Genomic DNA, 21039 nt, shown 5'->3' with positions numbered 1-21039 from the left:
AATGGGTGACTCAGCCTCTCTTTTGTCAAGCTCAAACACCTCCTCTATAGCTTCCTTGAAATCCTTCTCCACTTCTACTTCTTCTTCTTCTTCCTCGTCTTCAAATTGCAATCTTGGATCATCAAAAAATTTCCTATTGTTCAAGGTAACGGTAGAAATGATATGCTTTGTGTCATCTTTAGTTTGCAATGGTAATTTGCCTTGAGCTTCCATTATACTCACCGATTGAGTAAATTGTGCAATTTGTTGCTCTAAGATTTTAAGGCTACCTTTGGTTGTTTCTTATTAGATTTGGGTAGTAGTGGCAATGCTTTTGACAATTTCTTCCAAGGACATGCTCGAAGTTTCAGTTTGTTGGGGAGGTGGATGATATTATTGTTGGAACTGTGGAGTTGGTTCGTATTGGTCATTTCCCCAAGCTTGGTATGGGTTCTGGCATTGGTTGTTTCCCCAAGCTTGGTTGTTTTCCCACCATTGATCATCTTGAGGTTAATCATAACTCCATTGGTATGGCCAGTAGTAGCTTCTCGTTTCTTGCACTTCTTCCCATTCTCCTTGTAAATATGGACACATGTTGGTATGAGGTCCATTTTTAGTGCAAAAATCGTAAGGAATAGGTGCACGTTGCACACTTAGGTCATTTTCGATCATCATAACTAACTGGGATAGCTTAGAAAGTTGGTCTTTACTGTAAGGAGTGTTCATTTCCAAGACACTTTTTTTTGGTTGGGGGTTTTTTTTGGAGATGTACCTGCTCACCAAATGCTTGGCAAAAACAATTAGTAACACCGTGTCCCTGGCAACGGCGCCAATTTGTTAGGTTTGTCAAACCCAACAAATAAAGGGGTAAAATAACTCCTTAAACACTACTACTTTATACCAGAAATGTAATACAAAGTAACCAGGGTTGATCCACAGAGACACGGAACAAATGTTTATACCTTTTTGCAGAAGGTACAATAATGGTCACATAAATGGGGGGTTAGTATGCAATGACTTAAACAAGAGGATAAAGCAATAAGTAAATGATCAATTAAATGAAACAGATTCAGTATTTGTGATAACTCCAACTCTATGCAAGACAATTTAACAACTTGATTCCAAGGATGAAATGATATCTACTCAATTCCACCTAAGTTGGTACTTGAAAGTGTTAACAAGTTGTAACACTTCTCATTCACCAAGTTGTCAAATTCAAAACAAGCTCTTCAAAAATAACCTAACCTTCTAATTTAAGTCTAAACAAGCTCTTAGATAGAAATCAAAAAGGTTGCAATAAGATTTATAACAACACCCAATACTCCTCACAAGCTTGGGAGTGTAAGAGTATGTGAATGAGATTTACACTAAATTCATTCAATGGAAATCAATTTAGTGTTTGTTACTTAGTCCAATTCACAAAACAATTACGGATTTTGCAATTAGATAACTTGAATGACCTAACCCTAATTCAAATGGCCAATAAGAATCACAATTAGAATCAAACATTCAATTGAAACAAAACCAAATTCACTGGGTAGGAATTAGAAGCAAACATCAAATCACATGATTGAAATCACAACTAAGAATTCAAGACATGAATTTGGAGAAACTAGGGTTCTAGCCACTCATGGCTAGAACAAGATCACAAATCTAGAAAATGAAATTAAAGTTCTTACAAAATGACATCAAATGTTCCTAAGTGTTAATCAACTTCAAAATCCTCATGAAAATCGCTTTCTATGCTCCAAAAGTCGACCCCTCCTTAAAAAATTTGGGTTCCCCCCTTTAAGAATGGTGAAAAACAGCTTTAAAACCCGCATTTACGTTTACACCGTCCGCGTAAATTAACACTATTGTTTACGCGCTCACGTAAACGCAAAAATACACTGCGCATAAATCTACGTTTACATGGGCATGTAAACGCAAGACTTCCATTTACACGGCCGTGTAAATGTCTGTAAAGCCAAAGTCCTCATATCTTTGATATGTTGCTCCTCGGTGCTCCGCAAGTCCCGAAACTTTTGTCCGCAACTCTTATTTACCTCCTCCAACAATATCCTACCTCCAAAAGTCCCTAAAATATCACAAAAATGTGTGAATGAAATTGCCTCATGAAAAATCCCGAAAAACATGCAAAATGCATGAGTTTAAACATAAATGCAATGCACTTTTATGTAATAAAGTTACAAAATGGGTGCATGAAATGCACCTAACAGAGAGTACACTACTAAGTTCATGGAGAGAAATATGTTTGCTAATTGTTATAGATCTATAGTAGAAATAAGGGTGGAATGCTATATTTGGGGATTAAGAACAACTATCTGTTAATGTGTTGAAACTCAGAAACCAGGAACATTCTACTCTAATGTAATTGTTTCACAAGGTCGCGAACGTGAAAAGAATCGCCAAGGTGAAATAGGGCTTTGGGGAAATGAAAATGGGATGGTACGAATAATGATTCCAAGAAAATCAAGACTTCAGGTCAAGAACGTAAGGTTGATCAAGGGTCCGGAGTAGAACAATGTACTATATGCAAACGATCCCATAAAGGGGAGTGTAATGAGAGCAATTGGACCTGTTATAAACACTAAAAGTTAGGACAAATCGCCCTAGATTATAAAATAGGGAAAGTATGTTTTGAATGTGGTTTCTCGATCATACCAGGTCAAATTGTCCCCAGAATATAGGTAACAATAACCAACGCATTGTCAAAGAGAAAGGGAATCGGTCAGGAGATTAGAAGAAAGAAATGACAAGAGTGACAAGTATCTTCTTAGTAAAATCTATATATATATATATATATATATATATAGGTGCTGATAGATGGGGTGTAAACATATATTTTATTTTTTTCAATACTTTTTGGAAGTGCCTAAATATGAAGTCAAAAGCTTTTAGAAATAAAGACTGATGATGATCATTGTGTAGTCATAAGAAATAAATTTGATGATTTCTTAATTGAAATAGACAGTCGTTTAGCACCACTAAAAATTTATATACTTGTTGTTGTTCGTAACGAAAAAAGATGGGACAATGTAAGTGTGCACAGATTACTTAGAGTCAAAGTAGGTATAAGATCTTTATAGAAAAGATAATGCTAACGTGTTCACTTAATGCATTAAGTTATAGGTAAAAGGAAGAACCAAGTAAGATTCAAATGATTAGAATTAATATAACCGTCAGTATATTGGGTGAGCCAAAGAAAATAGAAAAGACAAATCGGTAGAGGATAAGCAAAAAAGTTTTAGATTTGTATACCTAGTATAGGATGAAACATTTAATAGGACCTGGGTGTGTGATTGCCGAGATCATGACGTGTATGTTATGATTGACATGGGATAGGATTTGAGATGGATATTTAAAGGGATAATGACTTAGGAGGGTAATAAGGTTTTCAGTTTGTCCGTATTAGGTCACTAAGGTTTTTTTTGTGCGTATTAGACCAATATGGTTGTTATTACCGTTTAGAAATAGTCCTTTTACTGGTTTTAACGGGTAAAAAGGACTATTTCTAAACGGTAATAACAACCATATTGGTCTAATACGCACAAAGAAATCCTTACTGACCTAATACGGACAAACTGGAAACTTTATTACCCTCCTAAGTCATTAACCCTAATTTTAAAGACATTGAGAATATACGACCATCAACAGTAAACTACTTTGTTTAGAACTCGCGTCGTCCCATATAACCTGCTACTCCTCTATATGGCGAAGCTCTTCATCTATAGTCGTCCCTTTGGGGACATCCGAAAAAATTGGAACGATACAGAGAAGATTAGCATGGCCCCTGTGCAAGGATGACACACACAAATCGAGAAATGGTCCAAAAATTTTTTAACCCTTCGTCGTCTTCTCTGGAACCCTAATTCCCTTTTCAAATGCTAATAGAGTTCAATTGCAATTCTTACTTTTTAGTAGTTCATCTACTGAAGTCATGATCAGACAACATGTGGATTTTATGGTCAGATTAATCTTCTTGTTGATGTCTTCAACCATTTGTGGCAAGTAAGAGTGATCTTTCTTTCTATAAAGTCTCCTTTAAGTTTTTTACTTTTCCTGTCATTAAGTTTCATGCTTTATAAACTTCTGTTTATGTGTTGTATATAGTATGTATGTATTTGTTTATGTGCTGATTTTTTTTATTCATTTTGCAACTTGAGTTTCTTAGTTCATGTTGTGGTTTTGTTTTGTATAAAATAATTGATAATAGACATCCTCTGCAAGTCCCTGTTGGTTTTACATTTCCATTCGTTATCAAATGTATACATTGATGGGAGGTATCAAAGTGAGATTGTTTTTGTACATATGGATGTGTTCATGTAAACATTTAAATGACAAAAAAGAAGTTATTGATAAAATGTTGCATATTTATGTAATGAAGATCATCAATCATATGAGTTTTTGGACTTAGAAGTTCTGGAAGGGTTGTGAGATAAGTTTAAATGGAAGCAACTATTTTCAGTCAAACAAATCAGTCACATTGATTAGTAAGCATGTTTTCTAAATAATTAGGGTTAATGACTTAGGAGGGTAATAAGGTTTTCAGTTTGTCCGTATTAGGTGACTAAGGTTTTTTTTTTTTTTTTTTTTTTTTTTTTTTTTTTTTTGGCGTATGAGACCAATATGGTTGTTATTACCATTTAGAAATAGTCCTTTTACCGGTTCATATGAGTTTTTGGACTTAGAAGTTCTGGAAGGGTTGTGAGATAAGTTTAAATGGAAGCAACTATTTTCAGTCAAACAAATCAGTCACATTGATTAGTAAGCATGTTTTCTAAATAATTAGGGTTAATGACTTAGAAGGGTAATAAGGTTTTCAGTTTGTCCGTATTAGGTGACTAAGGTTTTTTTTCTGCGTATGAGACCAATATGGTTGTTATTACCGTTTAAAAATAGTCCTTTTACCGGTTTTAACCAGTAAAAGGACTATTTATAAACGGTAATAACAACCATATTGGTCTATTAAGCACAAAAAAAACTTTAGTGACCTAATACGGACAAACTGGAAACCTTATTACCCTCCAAAGTCAGTATCCCGATATTTAAATGCTTAAGCACAACAGATGGATTGTGCTAAGAGGGAAATGGAGAGGACCATTGGTTCTTTCTATAGATATCTAAAATATTCCCTTAAATTGTTTCATCATATGAAACATATTTGCATGAAAAGTTAGTTAAGGTATTTCAATTGTTTATGTTTGATCGGAACATTCATTTTATGTCATTGTTTTTGTAGAATTTTCAATTAGGATTGAATTTTCTAGCCAATTATGAAATTTAATATGGTAGGAAGTGTACCACTATGTTGGATTAACCTGAAGGATGTTGAGGAACAACCGAAAGGTTGGGTGTCTTAACGTAGGAAGCCAATACTATTTCAGGTGAGAGATAAAACCATGTTGAAGAAGTCCCATGGAAAGGGCGTAGTGTGTTTTGATAAAGGAAAGTTAAATATGTGGTAGGTTGGACCTTTTGTGATTAAGAACCTGGTTGAGAGATAACTTACAAGTTGGAGCTACTAAGAGGACTATAATGAATTCATATTAAGTTCTACGTTTCTAATCAAAATGAGTGTTTGGTGCATGCGTCCATGGAAGTGCCACTTCAAAAAAATCAAGGTTGATGACAAGTTACATTACAAAGAACACCAATTGCAGTTATAGACCGAAAGGTGAGCAAATTAAGGAAATCAGATAATCAATTGGTGAAGCTAAATTATATGTATTATAAGGGATCAAATGCGGAATGAGAAATCAAACGAGATATGAAGATCAAATATTCATATTTTTTACTTAATTTAAACTCCGAGTGCTATCATATTTCAAAGGAGGAAGTTTGTGATAACTCATATCAAAATAAATATCTAAATATATAATCAGAATATATTTTTATAATATAAGATTAGTTAAAAAGGTTAATTAGTCAATTAGAGGAAAATTATGATGATTAATGTCAAAATCCATCACCTTGATTGGGGGTATAAATTCGAGCAATTGAGAAGGTTTCACGTAGGGAGTATATATAGCTTGAGAATTCGAGTGAAAACCCCACAAGAATTGCAAGAAATGGCGAAGAAATGAGTGAGAAATCGGAGATCAAAATTTGTAAAGATTTTTGGCATTTTGCTAGTAATGAAGGTATGATTATTTGGTTTTAGCTTGGTATAGTCATCTGATTAGGTTTATACATTTGGATTGCATGTTTTGGTTCCATCTAATGTCTCTGTTCGGCCTACTAGTAGTTTAACCGATGAAGATTTTGAACTGTTCAGATTTTTGGTAAACATTTTTTGAATTCAAATTGATTTGAGTTTATTCATGAAAATTATTTATGAATGCATGTTAGTAAGAAGTGGAGATGATTAATGGTGATTTCAAAAATTAAGTTTACAGAATTTTCGAACATTTGAAGTGTTTTAAATGGCAGAAAGATAATATTTTTAGTAAAAGTAGATAATTTGTTTTTATGCGTGGGTTAAAAGAAAATTTAATTTAAAAACAATTAAAGTGGATGGTCACAACTCAAGGCTCTCTCTAGCACTTTTTATGTGCCAACTTTCAATTCAGATGTGTATCCTTTTCACAAGTTTTCAGAAAATTCAATTTTAACACATGAACTTTCATTTTTTTTTTACTTATTTTAAGTTATAATTAAAGGAAATCGAAAATCATAGGAATATCCCTTGAGTTTTTAAAGTTGATGGTTTATGTGAAGTTATGGAGTTTAGTATACTTTGGTTTTAGCCCTTGCACCTTTTATTTTATGGTTAAATATACTTTTGGATCTTTATGAAAGGTGCCTTCAAAGTTTTTGTAGTGGTGTTGATTATGATGGCATGTGCGGAATTAGAAAGATCTAGTGAATCATCATGTAAAATCAAGAACACAAGGAGTAAATAAATCTTTGTAAGCTCTTATTAGATCTAGAAAGAATATACAAATGGGTTTGTATACAATTTCTCTCTCTAGTCTAACACTCCAAATGGTTCACTTACATAATGGGAGTCACTCACTTCCTATTTATAGGAAAGACTCAACCCATTTACACATACAAAGAGGAAAACCTAAAACACCACATCCAAGCATGACTTTGCACCCTAACATTCTCCCCCTCAAAGTTAGGATTGGATGTCCGGCTTTAATCTCCAACGAGCTAGCGCGATCAAGACTAAACTCCCCCTCGAACTAACACCGGTCTTCAAATCCGAAAATGAATATTCGACAAACCCGAGAAGCTTCGAATACCCATCATTCTCCCCCTTTTTATAATCAAAAAATGATTATAAAACCCACTAAGGATGAGAAGCGCCCGAGGAATAGTCTTCACGATACTCCCCCTTGATGTGTACCAAAAATGAATCACCAAAAATCTTGCATGGAAAAACAATCACGAAAAAGCCACAAAAATTTCCAATTTATGAAATTTTTTGACGTTTTGGGTGAAAGTTGCAAGATTTTTCAAAAACCGGGTAGATATTGTCACTTTCTGAAACTTGCAGGGACCCGTTGCGCCAAAAACAGTCAAATATGCAAAACTCTAGCCCATTTGCGAAACCGGGCATAAAGCGTAAATTCACACAAACTGCAAGGACCAGAACTGAAAATTCTGCAATTTCTCAACTTTTATTACCCATATGTGAAGTTGGGTATTTGTTGCCAAAAATCCGAAACTGTAGGTACTCATTTTGAAAATTTCTGCATTTTCTTCAAACTTGCGAAACTGGGCAAATTTTTACCATTTCGTGAAAATATAAGGGCCAAATTCGAAACTATTTGCTTTCTTCTTCCCCAATTCACTAACAGTGAAATACTTCGCACATCAATTCTTCGCACGTTTCTCATCCAATTAACCAAATTAACCAAATGCGAATGAATGACTTCCATATATGCGAACCATATCACAACCTTATATGCGAACTCAATAGATGCGAACTATACAGATCACATCCTTATATGCGAATCTTGTTTTACCATTAACCACACAATTTTCTCACCAAATGCGAAATCATTTTTGAAACCCAGATGCGAACACAATTTTTGAGTCACCCATATACGAATCCAAGTGATCATCAGAATCAATCCATAGATGCGAACACATTCCAAGAGAACAATTTCGCATTTATCATAAACAACAAACGATTTTGACTTCAACCCTTGCAAACAAAATTTTCATTTTCTTGTAACATGTTCGCATTTCGTTCCACAACCGACCAACAATCGAACTTGCGAACATCGACACTTCATTCTGTTATCAACTTATTCCAGTCGACTAACAATTGAGTATCGATTATCGATATTCAAAATCGAAATCTCAAATCAATGATTCTCGTCTTAAACCCACTCAATAAAATCATCGACTCCAACATAGCCTTCGTTTTTCATTCAACCCGAAATCGATTTCAACAAACCCGTCGATTCTTGTTTTCCAGTCCATCATCATACCCAAAACAATTTCACAATCTTCATTTTTCAGTTATCAACAGCCCTTAGAAATCAAACTTGACCAATCACTTTCCGTTCTTCGCTTTTTGGTTGTCGATCCAAATTGAATCACTAACCATCGATCATTAATAATCAACTCCAACCACTCGTAATCAAAAAACAAACCTTCGAAAGCAAATTATTTACTCATCCATTTCGTTATCAAAACCAATCCTTCCCATGCGTTTTTAATTTTTTTTTCAGTTGACTTTTAGTTCATCAGTCAACAAACAACAAATTGACAATTTTTCAAGAACAATTTCAGATTAAACACTCTATTCCAACTGTTCTTCATCATTGTTCACAATGTTCTTGACCAATTTCATCAAGAAAGAAAAAATCGATTTCCGATTTCTTCACGTTGACTTGATCATAATCGATTTTTGTAACATAACAAATCGATTCACAAGTATACAAACAATCTCCAACAATCGGTTATTCAGAATCATCAAATCGAGATTGGAACTCAAGAACAAACGTGCAATCAGATGCGTTACTTGCACGATCTAAACATACAACTCATATAAGCATATGACCCTAATGATTTATTGAATGGATTTAATGAGTTGTGATGCTCACAGTTTAAAGAAGTTGAATCAAACACTTTTGGGCTAAAAAAAACGTGAACAGTGACAAATTATGTGATTTGGGCTCAAGATGTTAATGAACAGTAACGAGTTCATTTGAATGATAACTAAGTGAAATATTGGGCTCTTGATTAAATCAAAACAAAATTAAATGTTTGATTTGGGCTTGATCTAAAAAAAATTGTTGGATCACCAATGGGGTTGAAACGGATTAGATCCAACGAGTCAAACGATCATGAATCAAAAACATAACGCATGAATCGAAATCATGGATGTTTTGGAATCCATTTGAGAATTTTTGATACCTTTTTGACGAATCGAGATCCATTTGCAACGAACGAATTGAATTTTGAAGATCTTGGTTCTTTTGTCGGAATGAGAAAATCTCCAAATCGAACATTATACCACCCACCATGCGAGATGTACAACTCGTTCTTCGTGTTCTTCGTGTTCTTCAACGATCCAAGAACATCTTCAAAAGAGTCACCAACACTTTTGGGTTTTGACTTCAAATTCAATGCAACCTTTGGAGATTGATGCTTTGGAACCCAAATTTTTTTCACGGATTTCGGCTTCACAACATATGACGATTTTTGTAAGTAAACCCGCTTGTTCTTCCGATTCATCTTCTTCTTCTTTTTCTTTCTCATCTTTTTGCATCTTGAAGACTTGGCTTCATGAACAAACCCACTTTCAACAACATGAACATTTTGAGTTTGAATCAAATCTTTTGGAGTTTGATACTTGTGAACTTCTTGAATCACCGGCTTCCGATACGGAATCATTCCTTCAAACGAATCACAAGAACACAAAATATCATCGGTTTGAACTCCAATTGAGCAAAAAACTTTTTCATCTTGAGAATCAAATTGAACTTCTTTTTCTTGAACATCAAGAACATCACATTGAACTCCATTATCAAGAACTTCAAGAAACTTAATAGCATGAAGATCATTTGGGTCTTCAATAAGAGAAACATATTTCTTATTGAACAAATCTCTTTCTTCTCCTTCCTTTTGATTTCTACTACGAACTAATATGGACAAGGCAATTTTATTCAACCATGCAATCTTACAAAGTGGTTGAAATACCAAGCTTCCATGATCATCCTTCAAACCTCCATAAGAAACCATACTACCCCATGAAATCAATTTGCTTAACACCAACCCATAAAATTGATATTCATTCACTTTGTATTTCACATCTTTAATGATCACAATCCAAGAATCATATGGAAAATCCACCATGATCACAAAAACTTGACGAATTCTAAAGAGAGAAAGTAACACAAACAAGTATTCTAGAGAGAGAAAGTCGAATTATGGATCAAACCAAGGAAAACTTCGACTTCTAGAACACACAAACCTCTCTAATCACGAAGATCCATGATCAAAAAATGAATCACTAAATCAAAATCGCCATCAAGGATCAATTCTTGATCAAATCAAGAACACCCGCTCTGATACCAATTGTAGTGGTGTTGATTATGATGGCATGTGCGGAATTAGAAAGATCTAGTGAATCATCATGTAAAATCAAGAACACAAGGAGTAAATAAATCTTTGTAAGCTCTTATTAGATCTAGAAAAAAATATACAAATGGGTTTGTATACAATTTCTCTCTCTAGTCTAACACTCCAAATGGTTCACTTACATAATGGGAGTCACTCACTTCCTATTTATAGGAAAGACTCAACCCATTTACACATACAAAGAGGAAAGCCTAAAACACCACATCCAAGCATGATTTTGCACCCTAACAGTTTTTAATATGGAGTTTTAACTAATTGCTCTAGATTATTATTTCTAAAGGAAAGCATTATAATATCTAAATGATATTTTCAAAAGGTTTATTACAAAATCACAATTAAGGTAAATTGATAGTTATGGGTCGTCGGATGAGACATATTGATGGTTGAACCAAAATGATCACATATGATGTCATCTAGGATCATAACCTTAAAAAAAATTGTTGGTGAAATGTAGGGTGTGAGTAGCGTGACAAGATTCAGTTAAGACGTAACAACATTGAGGTGAGTTTTTCGTGTTTTGTGGATGTTCACACATAAATGTTTTTAGTGCGATTTATATGTATTTTTAAATTATTTGTTGACATTATTTTTTATGATAAATATAATTACGTGAAAATGTTATTTTGGATTTGCTCTCAACTGTGTGACTTTTTGGGTTGACATTTTTAGTAGGGACGGAAGGGGTATTTAATCAATGTGATCATGACGGATACGTGTGATCTGTGAGGATGGGAATAGAGAATTATACTCATTTCATTGGATATTTGAAACACTTGAGTACAATTGATAGGTTGTACCAAGGGGAAGGGAAACAAGCCATTGGTTCTTTCTATGAATTACTTATCATTCCGCTAAATATTATCATCGGGTGACATGTTTCGTTGTATGATTTATTCAACATATATGATAATAATGTTTTTTTTAAATGATAGAAATGTATGTGTATATTTTAGGGTAGTTTTCATTAGCATTTAGGATCATATTTTGCACATTTTCATGCCATTTGTTTAAATAATGTTTAGCTCATGTATTCTATTGGAATTCTGATACTGCTCATGTTTTTCATGTCAATTTCAGATAATTCAAATGGAACAGTGCTTTGGGAGCAGTTGGATGTGCGTTTGGAGCTTAAAATGGAGTTAGAACTAAAGAAGGATGCTAAGGAATAATAAGGAATGCTTAAACCGAAGAATCACGACCGAAACAAGCAAAAAATGTGTAAATGCGCTCACATATAAGGAACCCACAATTGCAAGTAGATCGCAGGTTGGTCGCAGCATGTTCGCATATAAGTTTCGAGGATTTTTCGTGTCAATAATTCAAAAAAAGAAGAACATGTGATTCCATAGGGCAAACCTGCGATCACAGCTTTGGGTCGTAACTCCAGAAATTTCAAATTAAACTTTAGGCTTCATTCAAACATAATCCTGGAATATTTTAAAAAACATGCGATCGCATGTTGTCCAAAAAAGCCCAGTACAACAATGTACATCATTAAATCAGTCTGATACGTGTTTTTAAGGTAACTTGTGATCGCATAGGGCCTACCTGCGATCGCATGTTACCAGTTTCTTTCTCTAGAAGTTTCCTGCTTGAGTACAAATAGAACCCTCATTATCATATGCGAATGAGAGACGATTCCAGGCAATGAAAACCACTTCTAAAGGCGATTTTTGAATTCTTTTAGCAACTTTTGGAGATCTAAAGACTATGAATCATCTCATACATTTAGTTTATCTTGATATATCAGTAAACGTTTCTTTTTAACTAGATTAATTTCGTTTTTGGCCATGTCTGGCTAAACCTTAGTTTTTAGTTCTGCATAGACTAGTACTATTCATGTGATTAGTTTTCACATTTGATTTTCGTTTTGTGTTTCTATATAGATTTTTCAGTTTTGAGCTTAATGAACATTTGATTTCTAATTCTTGTTAGCCCGATCACCTAGCTTGGATTTTATCATTCTAGTTAATCCGTTAATAGAATTCATAATTGTTATTGTCAACTGGTAATAAGTAACAAGTATCATATTGGTTCTGTTTTGGGATTTAACTCTGATATAAACTGAAAAAAAAAAATCATACCTTTATGCTTCTGAACTTTTAAGAAGTATTGGGTATTATTGAGAATTTTACACATAACTCAATGCAATTTTTCCGATTTAATTAATAGCTTATTTAATTGAATAATAAAAAGTTAGGGTTAATTCAAAAAACTTGTTTTGATTAACTAGTTTAGGTAAAAGAGATTATACTAGAGCTTATTAGTTTTTCTCAATACCAACTTAGATAGAACGCATTATGAATAACCAGATACGGGCTAGTTGTGTGATTAGGAAAGTCGTAGCAGAACTGAAATCGTTTTTAATATTAATTTCCATTTAATTTAATATCACTGCATTTTTTAGTTTTTAGTTTAATTCAGATCCCCCTTTTATATTTTATGTTTCTTGACTAGAATGTGCCCGAATCAAAAAGGCATTAATCATTAGGATGTGTCCCTGAGGATTCAACCCTGTTTCCCTGAGCCTTATTTTTAGTGCAACCACCAGTAATAATTTTATTTGTTTAAATCGGGTGTGACAACCGGTCCTAACACACGAACTCACTAGTTCCAAGGCTTACCCATTTAAAAACTTTAAATGTGTGCTGCCCAGGAAACTATTTAGCTAGTGGTGGTGGAAAGGAGATAGAGGAAGATTAATCAAGAAAACAATAAAGGAATTCTGCAAAGATGTAACACCTGAACCTGTTCAATTGAAGGATTTATTTGAATTTTATTGCTTAACATGTATTTTAGACAATAATTAAGTTTTAGAATTGATCTTGGGAGATGTTCGGATAGTTATATTTTTTAAATTTATTACATCCAATAAAATTAGGGTATTTCAAGGTTATATCAAAAAGTTGTTTTAAGTAGATTAAGTGTTTTCATAAACACTAAATCTTAGACGGAAGAAACAAGAGATAATCAAGCGTCTAAATTAGACTACATCTCTTTTGTATGTATCATGTCTTCAAGGAGATATAGGAGGTTCAATAGGGTCACCCCAGATAAAGAACGCATCCTAACTAGAGCTTATGTCAGAGTACAAAGAGATGTATCGGAAACCCCACTGATTCCAAATGCTAGTCGTCGATGAGGACAAAAGAGAGGAGGAGGCAAGGGTAGTGGAAGAGGATGAGGAGTTGTCACAACATCGATACATACACCACCTGGCTAGGGCAACTCCGACTCCCACCACAGTCGATGCGAGGAGATACAAGCTACCCTCCCAAATGTAATTGCTTAGACACAGGATGCTATAATGAATGAGTATGTTGGTGACGTAGACGGAGAAAAGGAAGACTACGAGTATAGTACACCAATTTCGAACCGTGATCCAAGCATTTCACAACCCTTAATGCATAATGACAACCACGATCGATGAGGTTGTAGTTACAAGATGTTCATGAATTGTAGACCACCTGTGTTTAACAAAATAATTGATCCCATGCTATCATCAATGTGGATCACGGATATCAAGGGAACATTCGATACTAACAAGTGTGAGGATGAGGACAAGGTGATTTATGGTGAGAAAATGTGAAAAGGGGAGGCTATACATTTGTGGCCATGGTGAAAGAAGTTGGGGGGGGGGGGGTGGGGGTGGGGGGCATGATGCGGCCAATAAGATGTCATGGGATGAGTTTACGAGAATCTTTAAAGAAAAGTTTTTCCCTCGAACGACGGTTAAGTAGTTGGAGGAAGAATCCTTGAGGTTGGAACAAGGTATATTACAGTGTGAGATTATAGTATTAAGTTCATGGAGAAAGATAGTTTTGCCGAGTTTTATGTATCTATAGAAGAAAGAAGGGTAGAATGCTATATTTAGGGATTGAGTACAGGTATCCATGAATTTGTCGAAATTCAGAAACCGTGTACTTTCCATTCTGATGTAGATGTTGTAGAAGGTCGCTAACATGAAAAGAATCATCAAGGTAAAGATAGGGATTTGGGGAAAAGAAAATGGGATGGTATGAATAATGATTCCATCAAAAGCAAGAATTCATGTCAAGAACGTAAGGTTAATCAAGGGCCTGGAGCAGAACAATGAACTATATGCAAATGATTCCACAAGGGGAGTGTAATATGAGTAATTGAACTTGTTATAAATGTGGAAATATAGGACATATCAATCTAGATTCTAAAATAGGGAAAGTATGTTATGGGTGTGGGTTCCTCGATCATCTCAGGTCAAACTGTTCCGGAAACAAGGGTAACAATAACCAACACATGGTGGCAGAGAAAGGGAATCGATCTAGAGATAATAAGGCAAAAATGACAATAGTAAAAAGCAACACTTTTCACTTGACATCTTAGGAAGCTCAAAAGACCCCAATATAGTGACAAGTATCTTCTTAGAAAGCTCTATATATGTGGTTCTATTTGATGTGGGTGCAAACATATATTTGATTTTTTTTCCATACCTTCTGTAAGTGCCTAAATATGACTGCAAAAGCTTGTATAAATAAAGAATGATGATGATCAATGTGTAGTCATAAGAACGAAAATTGATGATTTCTTGATTGAAATAACAGTTGTTTAGCACCACTAAAACTAGTTCCCGTAACACTTTGAGTTTTTGATATTGTGATAGGAATGGATTGGTTGTCAAAAAAAAACAAGTTAAATAGTTTGTAATAAGAAAACAATTAAGGCATGGGTAACGAATAGGGAAGCATGATATAATATATATACCAGTTGTAAGGAAGTTCTCGAGAGCCCTATTGGTTAGCACACACAAGGGCAGAATAATTTATTTAGTAGTTGCATGATTTGCTTGACAAGGTTTTATTCGACATAGTATATCACCGTGGGGTGCACCATTACTGCTTGTCACGAAAAAAGACGGGATGATGTAAATGTGCCAAGATTACCAAGAGTCAAAGAAGGTGTAAGATGTTTACTGAATAGAGAATGATAACATTGTCACTTAATGGAGTAAGTCACAGGTAAAAGGAAGAAACAAGTAAGATTCAAAATGATTAAATTTGATGTAACTGTCAGTATATTCGGTGAATTGAAGAGGAATTGGAAAGACTCCTCACTATAGGATAAGCAAAAAGTTTTAGATTTTGTGTACCTGGTATACGATGACACATTTAATAGGACATGGGTGTGTGATAGCCGAGATCATAACGTGTATGTTGTGACCGATATGGGATAGGATTTGAGATGGATATTTAAATGCTTGAGCACAACGGATGGGTTGTGCCAAGAGGGAACGGAAGAGGACCATTGGTTCTTTCTATGTATATCCAAAATATTCTCTTAAATTGTGTAATCATGTGAAACATATTTGTAGGAAAAGATAGTTAACATATTTCAGTTGTTTATGTTTGATAGGAACCTACATTTTATATCATAATTTTTGAAGAATTTCCAATGAGGAATGAATTTTCTAGCCAAGTATGAAATTTTATATGGTAGTAAGTGTACCATTATGTTAGATTAACCTGATACTCAGGAACAACCAAAAGGTTAGGTGATTTAACATAAGAAAACAATACTGTTTCAGGTGAGAGATAGAATCATGTTGAAGAAGTCCCATGGAAAAAGCGTAGTGTGTTTTGATAAAAGGGTAGTTAAATATGTGGTATATTGGACCTTTTGTGATTAAGGAATGAGTTGGAGAGATAACTTATCCGTTGGAGCTAGTAAGGGAAATATAGCGACTTTATATCAAGTTCAATGAGTGTTTGGTGGATGTGGCCATAGAAGTGCTACTTCAAAAAAATCAACACTGATGACAAGTTACATTACATAAAAGACCCATTACAGTTATAGACCGAAAGGCGAGGAAATTAAGGAAAGCAGAGAGACCAGTGGTGAAGGTAAACTAGAAGTATCATAAAGGATCGGATGCGAAATGGAACCCGAACGATATAAGAAGATAAAATATTCATATTTGTTTACTTAATTCAAATTCCAATGACGGAATTTTTTAAAGTGGGAAGTTTGTGATAACACATATAAAAATAAATATCAATATCAATATATATATATATATATATATATATATATATATATATAACATATTATATTATAGTAATATAATGATTAATTAAAAAAATTAATGAGTCAATTAGAGGCAAAATTATGAGGATTAATCTTAAAAACTGTCACCTTGATTGGGGGTATAAATTGAAGCAATTGAGAGAGTTTCACCAGTTATAGACTTAAGGAGCATAAATAGATTAAGAAATTGAGTGAAAACTCCACTAGAATTGCAAGAAAATGCGAAGAAGGAGTGAGAAATCAGAGAAGGAAGTTTGTAAAGATTTTTGGCATTTTGCTAGTGATTAAGGCATGATTATTTAATTTTAGCTTGGCATAGTTATTTGATTAGGTTTATACATATGGATTGAATGTTTTGGTTCCATCTAATGTCTCTGTTCGGGCTACTAGTAGTTTAATTGATGAATATTTTGAACTGTTTGGATTTTTGGTAAAAAAAATTTGATTTCAATTTGATTTGAGTTTATTCCTAAAAAATTATTTATGAATATATGTTAGTAACAAGTCAAGATGATTAATGATGATTACATAAACTAAGTTTACAAAATTTTCGAACCTTTGAAGTGTTTTAAATGGCCGAAAGATGATGGTTTTCAGGTAAAGAAGAAAATCTTTTTTTTATGGGTAGGTAAAAAGAAAATTTAATATACTTTTTGTTTTAGCCCTTGTACCTTTTATTTTATGGTTAAGAATATTTTTTGAATTTTTATCAAAAGTGCCTTAGAAGACTATAACATTGACTTTTAATTAATTGTTATAGAATATTATTTCTAAAAGGAAGCATTATAATATCTTAAGGATATTTTCAAAAGGGTTATTACGAAAAATCATAATTAAATTGATAGTTATGGGTCGTCGAATGAGACATGTGAATGGTTGAACCTTTTTCGTGTTCTGTGGTTGTTCATACATTAATGTTTATCATTCAATTAATATGCATTTTTTAATTATTTGTTGACATATGTTTTATGATAAATAAAATTGTGTGCACATGTTATTTTGGATTTGTTTCTTTACTGTATGACTTTTTAGTGTGACATATTTAGTGGGGACATGAGAGGTGTTTAATGGCTATGATCATGACGAATGTTTATGATCGGCGAAGATGAGAATTGTGAATTATACTCATTTTATTGGATATTTAAATACATGAGTACAATTGATAGGTGTATGAAGGGAAGGAAATGAGTCATTGGTTCTTTCTGTGAATGACTAATCGCTCCCCTAAGTATTGTCATCGGGTGATATATTTCGTTGTATGACTTCTTTAACCTATTTGATAATACTAATTTTTTAAGTGGTAGATATGTATGTGTAAGACGAACTCACTAGGTCCTAACCTTATTCACTAGGACAAAGAGGAGGATTAATCAAGAAAACAACGAAGGAATTCCACAAAGACGTAACACCCAAGGTTGTTCAATTGAAGGCTTTATTTTAATTTTATTGTTTCCCCTATAGTTTATACAATAATTAAGTTTTAGAATTGATCTTGCGAGATGTTCAGATAGACATACTTTGACATTTATTACATCCGATAAAATTAATGTGTTACAAAGATGAAGTATCTGTTAGTTTAAAATGATTTAAACTATGAAATTAACTATCTATCAAAATAACTCAATTAAAGTTTTTTCATCTAATGTGAACATTTTATTAAAAAATAAAAGTCGTATGGTATGACGTGCATACACAAACAATCTATGTTTAGAAGATGCTCATGATAATGCACTTATATATACCATCCAAAAGAATATATATGTATTTAATTGGCCAATTATGTTAGCATGACAAAAATAGAGAGAAGTACCACAAATAAGAAAGAAACAAAAAATGAATGGCGACAAGAGATCACTCTGTTTGGTCCACATCCTTATTTAGAATTATTAAAACCTATTTAGAAATACAAAACAATATAGGTATAGTAGTATGTTATACAATGCTTTATTTCAAAAACAATACAAATGAACAAGTTATTACATCAAACGATCATACACAACAAATCATATATAGTATTGCTCAATGTTACTTTTGCTCTTAAGTTCTCTAGATAAAAAGTTCTTGAAGTAATCCACAAGAGATACCCTTATAAATTTTGGTGGTGTCTCGTGAGTGATTAGGCTTGGCACCGGTCCAAAATCAGCATCTATTTTACGGGCAAAAAATGCGGCAATGGATAGCCTCTCCTTCTCAGAGTTCACTATTGCTCTATGCTCGATGCTTTTGTATAGCCCATTTGTCACAATCTGATGACAACAAATAAACCTTACCATTTTAGCAACTATTTTAAAACCACGTTTAAAGTGTTGGTCTATATATTTCATTGTTAAATACCAAACAAATGTATTGCTACTCTACCAAAGCTCTTTGAATTAACCAACCAATCCGTTGCCATTTACCTACGTTTCATTTTCCTGAATCCTTGTGCTTATGGGACATAGTAAATCCATCAGAACTTAAATCTCTACGTATCATGTTTGATAAAACAAAAAGTTTAAATGAAGAAAAAACAGAAGGTAAAATTTAACATGATAGATTATCCTAAGAAAGAAATTATTTTGAGATAGAAATGATAACCTCTATGATGTCCCCAAGATTGACTATGAATGCATTAGGGAGTGGTTTGACCGGAATCCAAATGCCATCCTTTTTTATCTGCAAACCTTCTACTTCATTAATTTGAAGCAGGAAGGTGATTCCAAGCTGATCTGAGTGAGGGCTGAGACCAATGACCTTTTTAGGTTCTGGACATGGTGGGTAATAGTTCATCCTCATAGATTGTAAACCTTCATCAAACAATACTTTCATATCCTCAACCTTCATCTTCAAAGCTTTTGCAATAAAGATGAGAGTTTTTAGTGTAACGTTCTTAACTTCTCTTGAGTATGCTTCTAGGGTATCTCTGTGATAATATACGTGATTGGATGTTAAAAGTTAACAACCTCTAATAAAATGGGACAATTGCATACGATGCTTATAATATATTATTATTACGTATTTAGAATAATAAAGACTAATTTATTCCATTAGACGGTTTCAGTTATTAATAGAAGTAGGAGTTAATTAGTAAAGAAGTTCCAAAAATATAAAAATAGTTGGCATAATTCAAATCGGTAACCTAGATTATCTCTAACGTAAGTCAATCAGATGATTTTCACTTACATAATAACCCTTCTTAAAAAAAACAACAGGTATATATGTTTGGTTTGACCTATAGAAACTGAATAAATTGCAATATACCCTAATTCTATTCTTTATAACTAAATAACACTAAAAGCAAAAAAAAGTTTATATTGCAATATTTTCATTCGGTGTATATTTGAATGAAAAAAACACCTTTTGCATAAGGACTGAAAACTAACAAAATAATGTGTATAATTTATCATACTACCATATAAAAGTGAAAATAGAGAGAAAATAGAGGGACAAATGACCTGAATGGAAGAGGTAGCTTAGGAAACAAGTGAGGCTTCCTCATTTCATGAGGGAGTGTAACCAGGTAAAACATGTCCGCCCAATCAAGCTTTTGTTCCTCAGAGACAACAAAAGCTTGTCCATATCCCTCAATATCTCCTGCGTCTTGCCAAAACTTCTTCTTTTCTTCCATTGGCAAATTGAAAAATTCTTGTGTTTCTTCTTTCATCTTCTCCAACAACGAATAACTCACCCCATGATTTATCATCTGTAACATAAAATTCATAAATCATGTTTTGTGAGCACAATCTCAACTATATTTGTAATCCGTTTCAATAATATTATTGTTATCAACGAATATGGTTTCTCCCAGCTTAAAACACTATATGGCCAAAATCAGCAACATCCTGTTTCAATATACTGTTCACCATATTTGAAATTTAATCACGCAATAGAATCGACATTTGGAAAACAATATGCATTATATAATTACCTGAAAAAAACCCCAATCTTTACAAGCAAGGTGTAGCCTTCCCAATTCTAAATTACTTGAATCTTTAGAGAGTAAGAGTTGCATATCTATGACAGGTACTTCTAGTAGTGTAGAAGACGGCAGACATGATGATATTGGATGCTCCTGATGATCGACCCGAACATATCGGGGAGGAACCTCAACAAGCGGTTCCTTTGCCAATTCTTGCACACTAGGCACTAAAAGGGAACTCCCCAAACTTCTTCCCTTCGCTTCCATGTGTGGTTTACATGTATCGGTGTGGTAGTCAATATATATAGGGAAAACTATAAATTTAGTCCCTTTGTTTATCAAAACTTAGGCGTGTGAGTCCCTAAAGTTCAAATTATGCATATATGATACCCTTATAACCATGTTTTGTCCAAATTGAAATTATTAAGTTACCGGTATATAACTAGATCTCGTTCTCTTGGGGCTGCTGCTAAGAACCTAGGAAAATCAAAGCTTTT

General features: G+C 33.6%; 1 protein-coding gene and 1 non-coding gene across 2 annotated transcripts; one reads left to right on the top strand and one right to left on the bottom strand.

Annotated features, from left to right (window-relative positions):
* Positions 1-3715: 3715 nt before the first annotated feature.
* On the top strand, positions 3716-3818 carry LOC145096564 (U6 spliceosomal RNA). Its single transcript, XR_013703939.1, has one exon. It is a non-coding gene; the product is annotated as a U6 spliceosomal RNA (small nuclear RNA).
* Positions 3819-18501: 14683 nt separating this feature from the next.
* On the bottom strand, positions 18502-20809 carry LOC145093611 (oxoglutarate-dependent flavonoid 7-O-demethylase 1-like). Its single transcript, XM_079031801.1, has 4 exons — positions 20552-20809; positions 20079-20326; positions 19222-19546; positions 18502-18890 (listed from the first exon to the last, which is right to left on the bottom strand). The coding sequence occupies exons 1-4, from the start codon at positions 20807-20809 to the stop codon at positions 18648-18650; spliced, it is 1074 nt and encodes a 357-aa protein (XP_078887927.1). The 3' UTR covers positions 18502-18647.
* Between the last annotated feature and the right edge of the window lie 230 nt (positions 20810-21039).

This window comes from Lactuca serriola, chromosome 3 (genome assembly GCF_051521515.1).
Source record: "Lactuca serriola cultivar US96UC23 chromosome 3, Lser_US96UC23_V15, whole genome shotgun sequence".
In the NCBI taxonomy this organism is placed as follows: Eukaryota; Viridiplantae; Streptophyta; class Magnoliopsida; order Asterales; family Asteraceae; genus Lactuca; species Lactuca serriola.
This window is presented reverse-complemented; position numbering and strand designations above follow the sequence as displayed.

Coding starts and splice junctions, on each gene's coding strand:
- LOC145093611 (XM_079031801.1), bottom strand. CDS start 20,809: ATGGAAGCGAAGGGAAGAAGTTTGGGGAGTTCCCTTTTAGTGCCTAGT. Junction 20,327..20,551: donor AAGATTGGGGTTTTTTTCAG/GTAATTATATAA, acceptor TTTATGTTACAG/ATGATAAATCATGGGGTGAG. Junction 18,891..19,221: donor ATCTTGGGGACATCATAGAG/GTTATCATTTCT, acceptor TGTTGTCATCAG/ATTGTGACAAATGGGCTATA.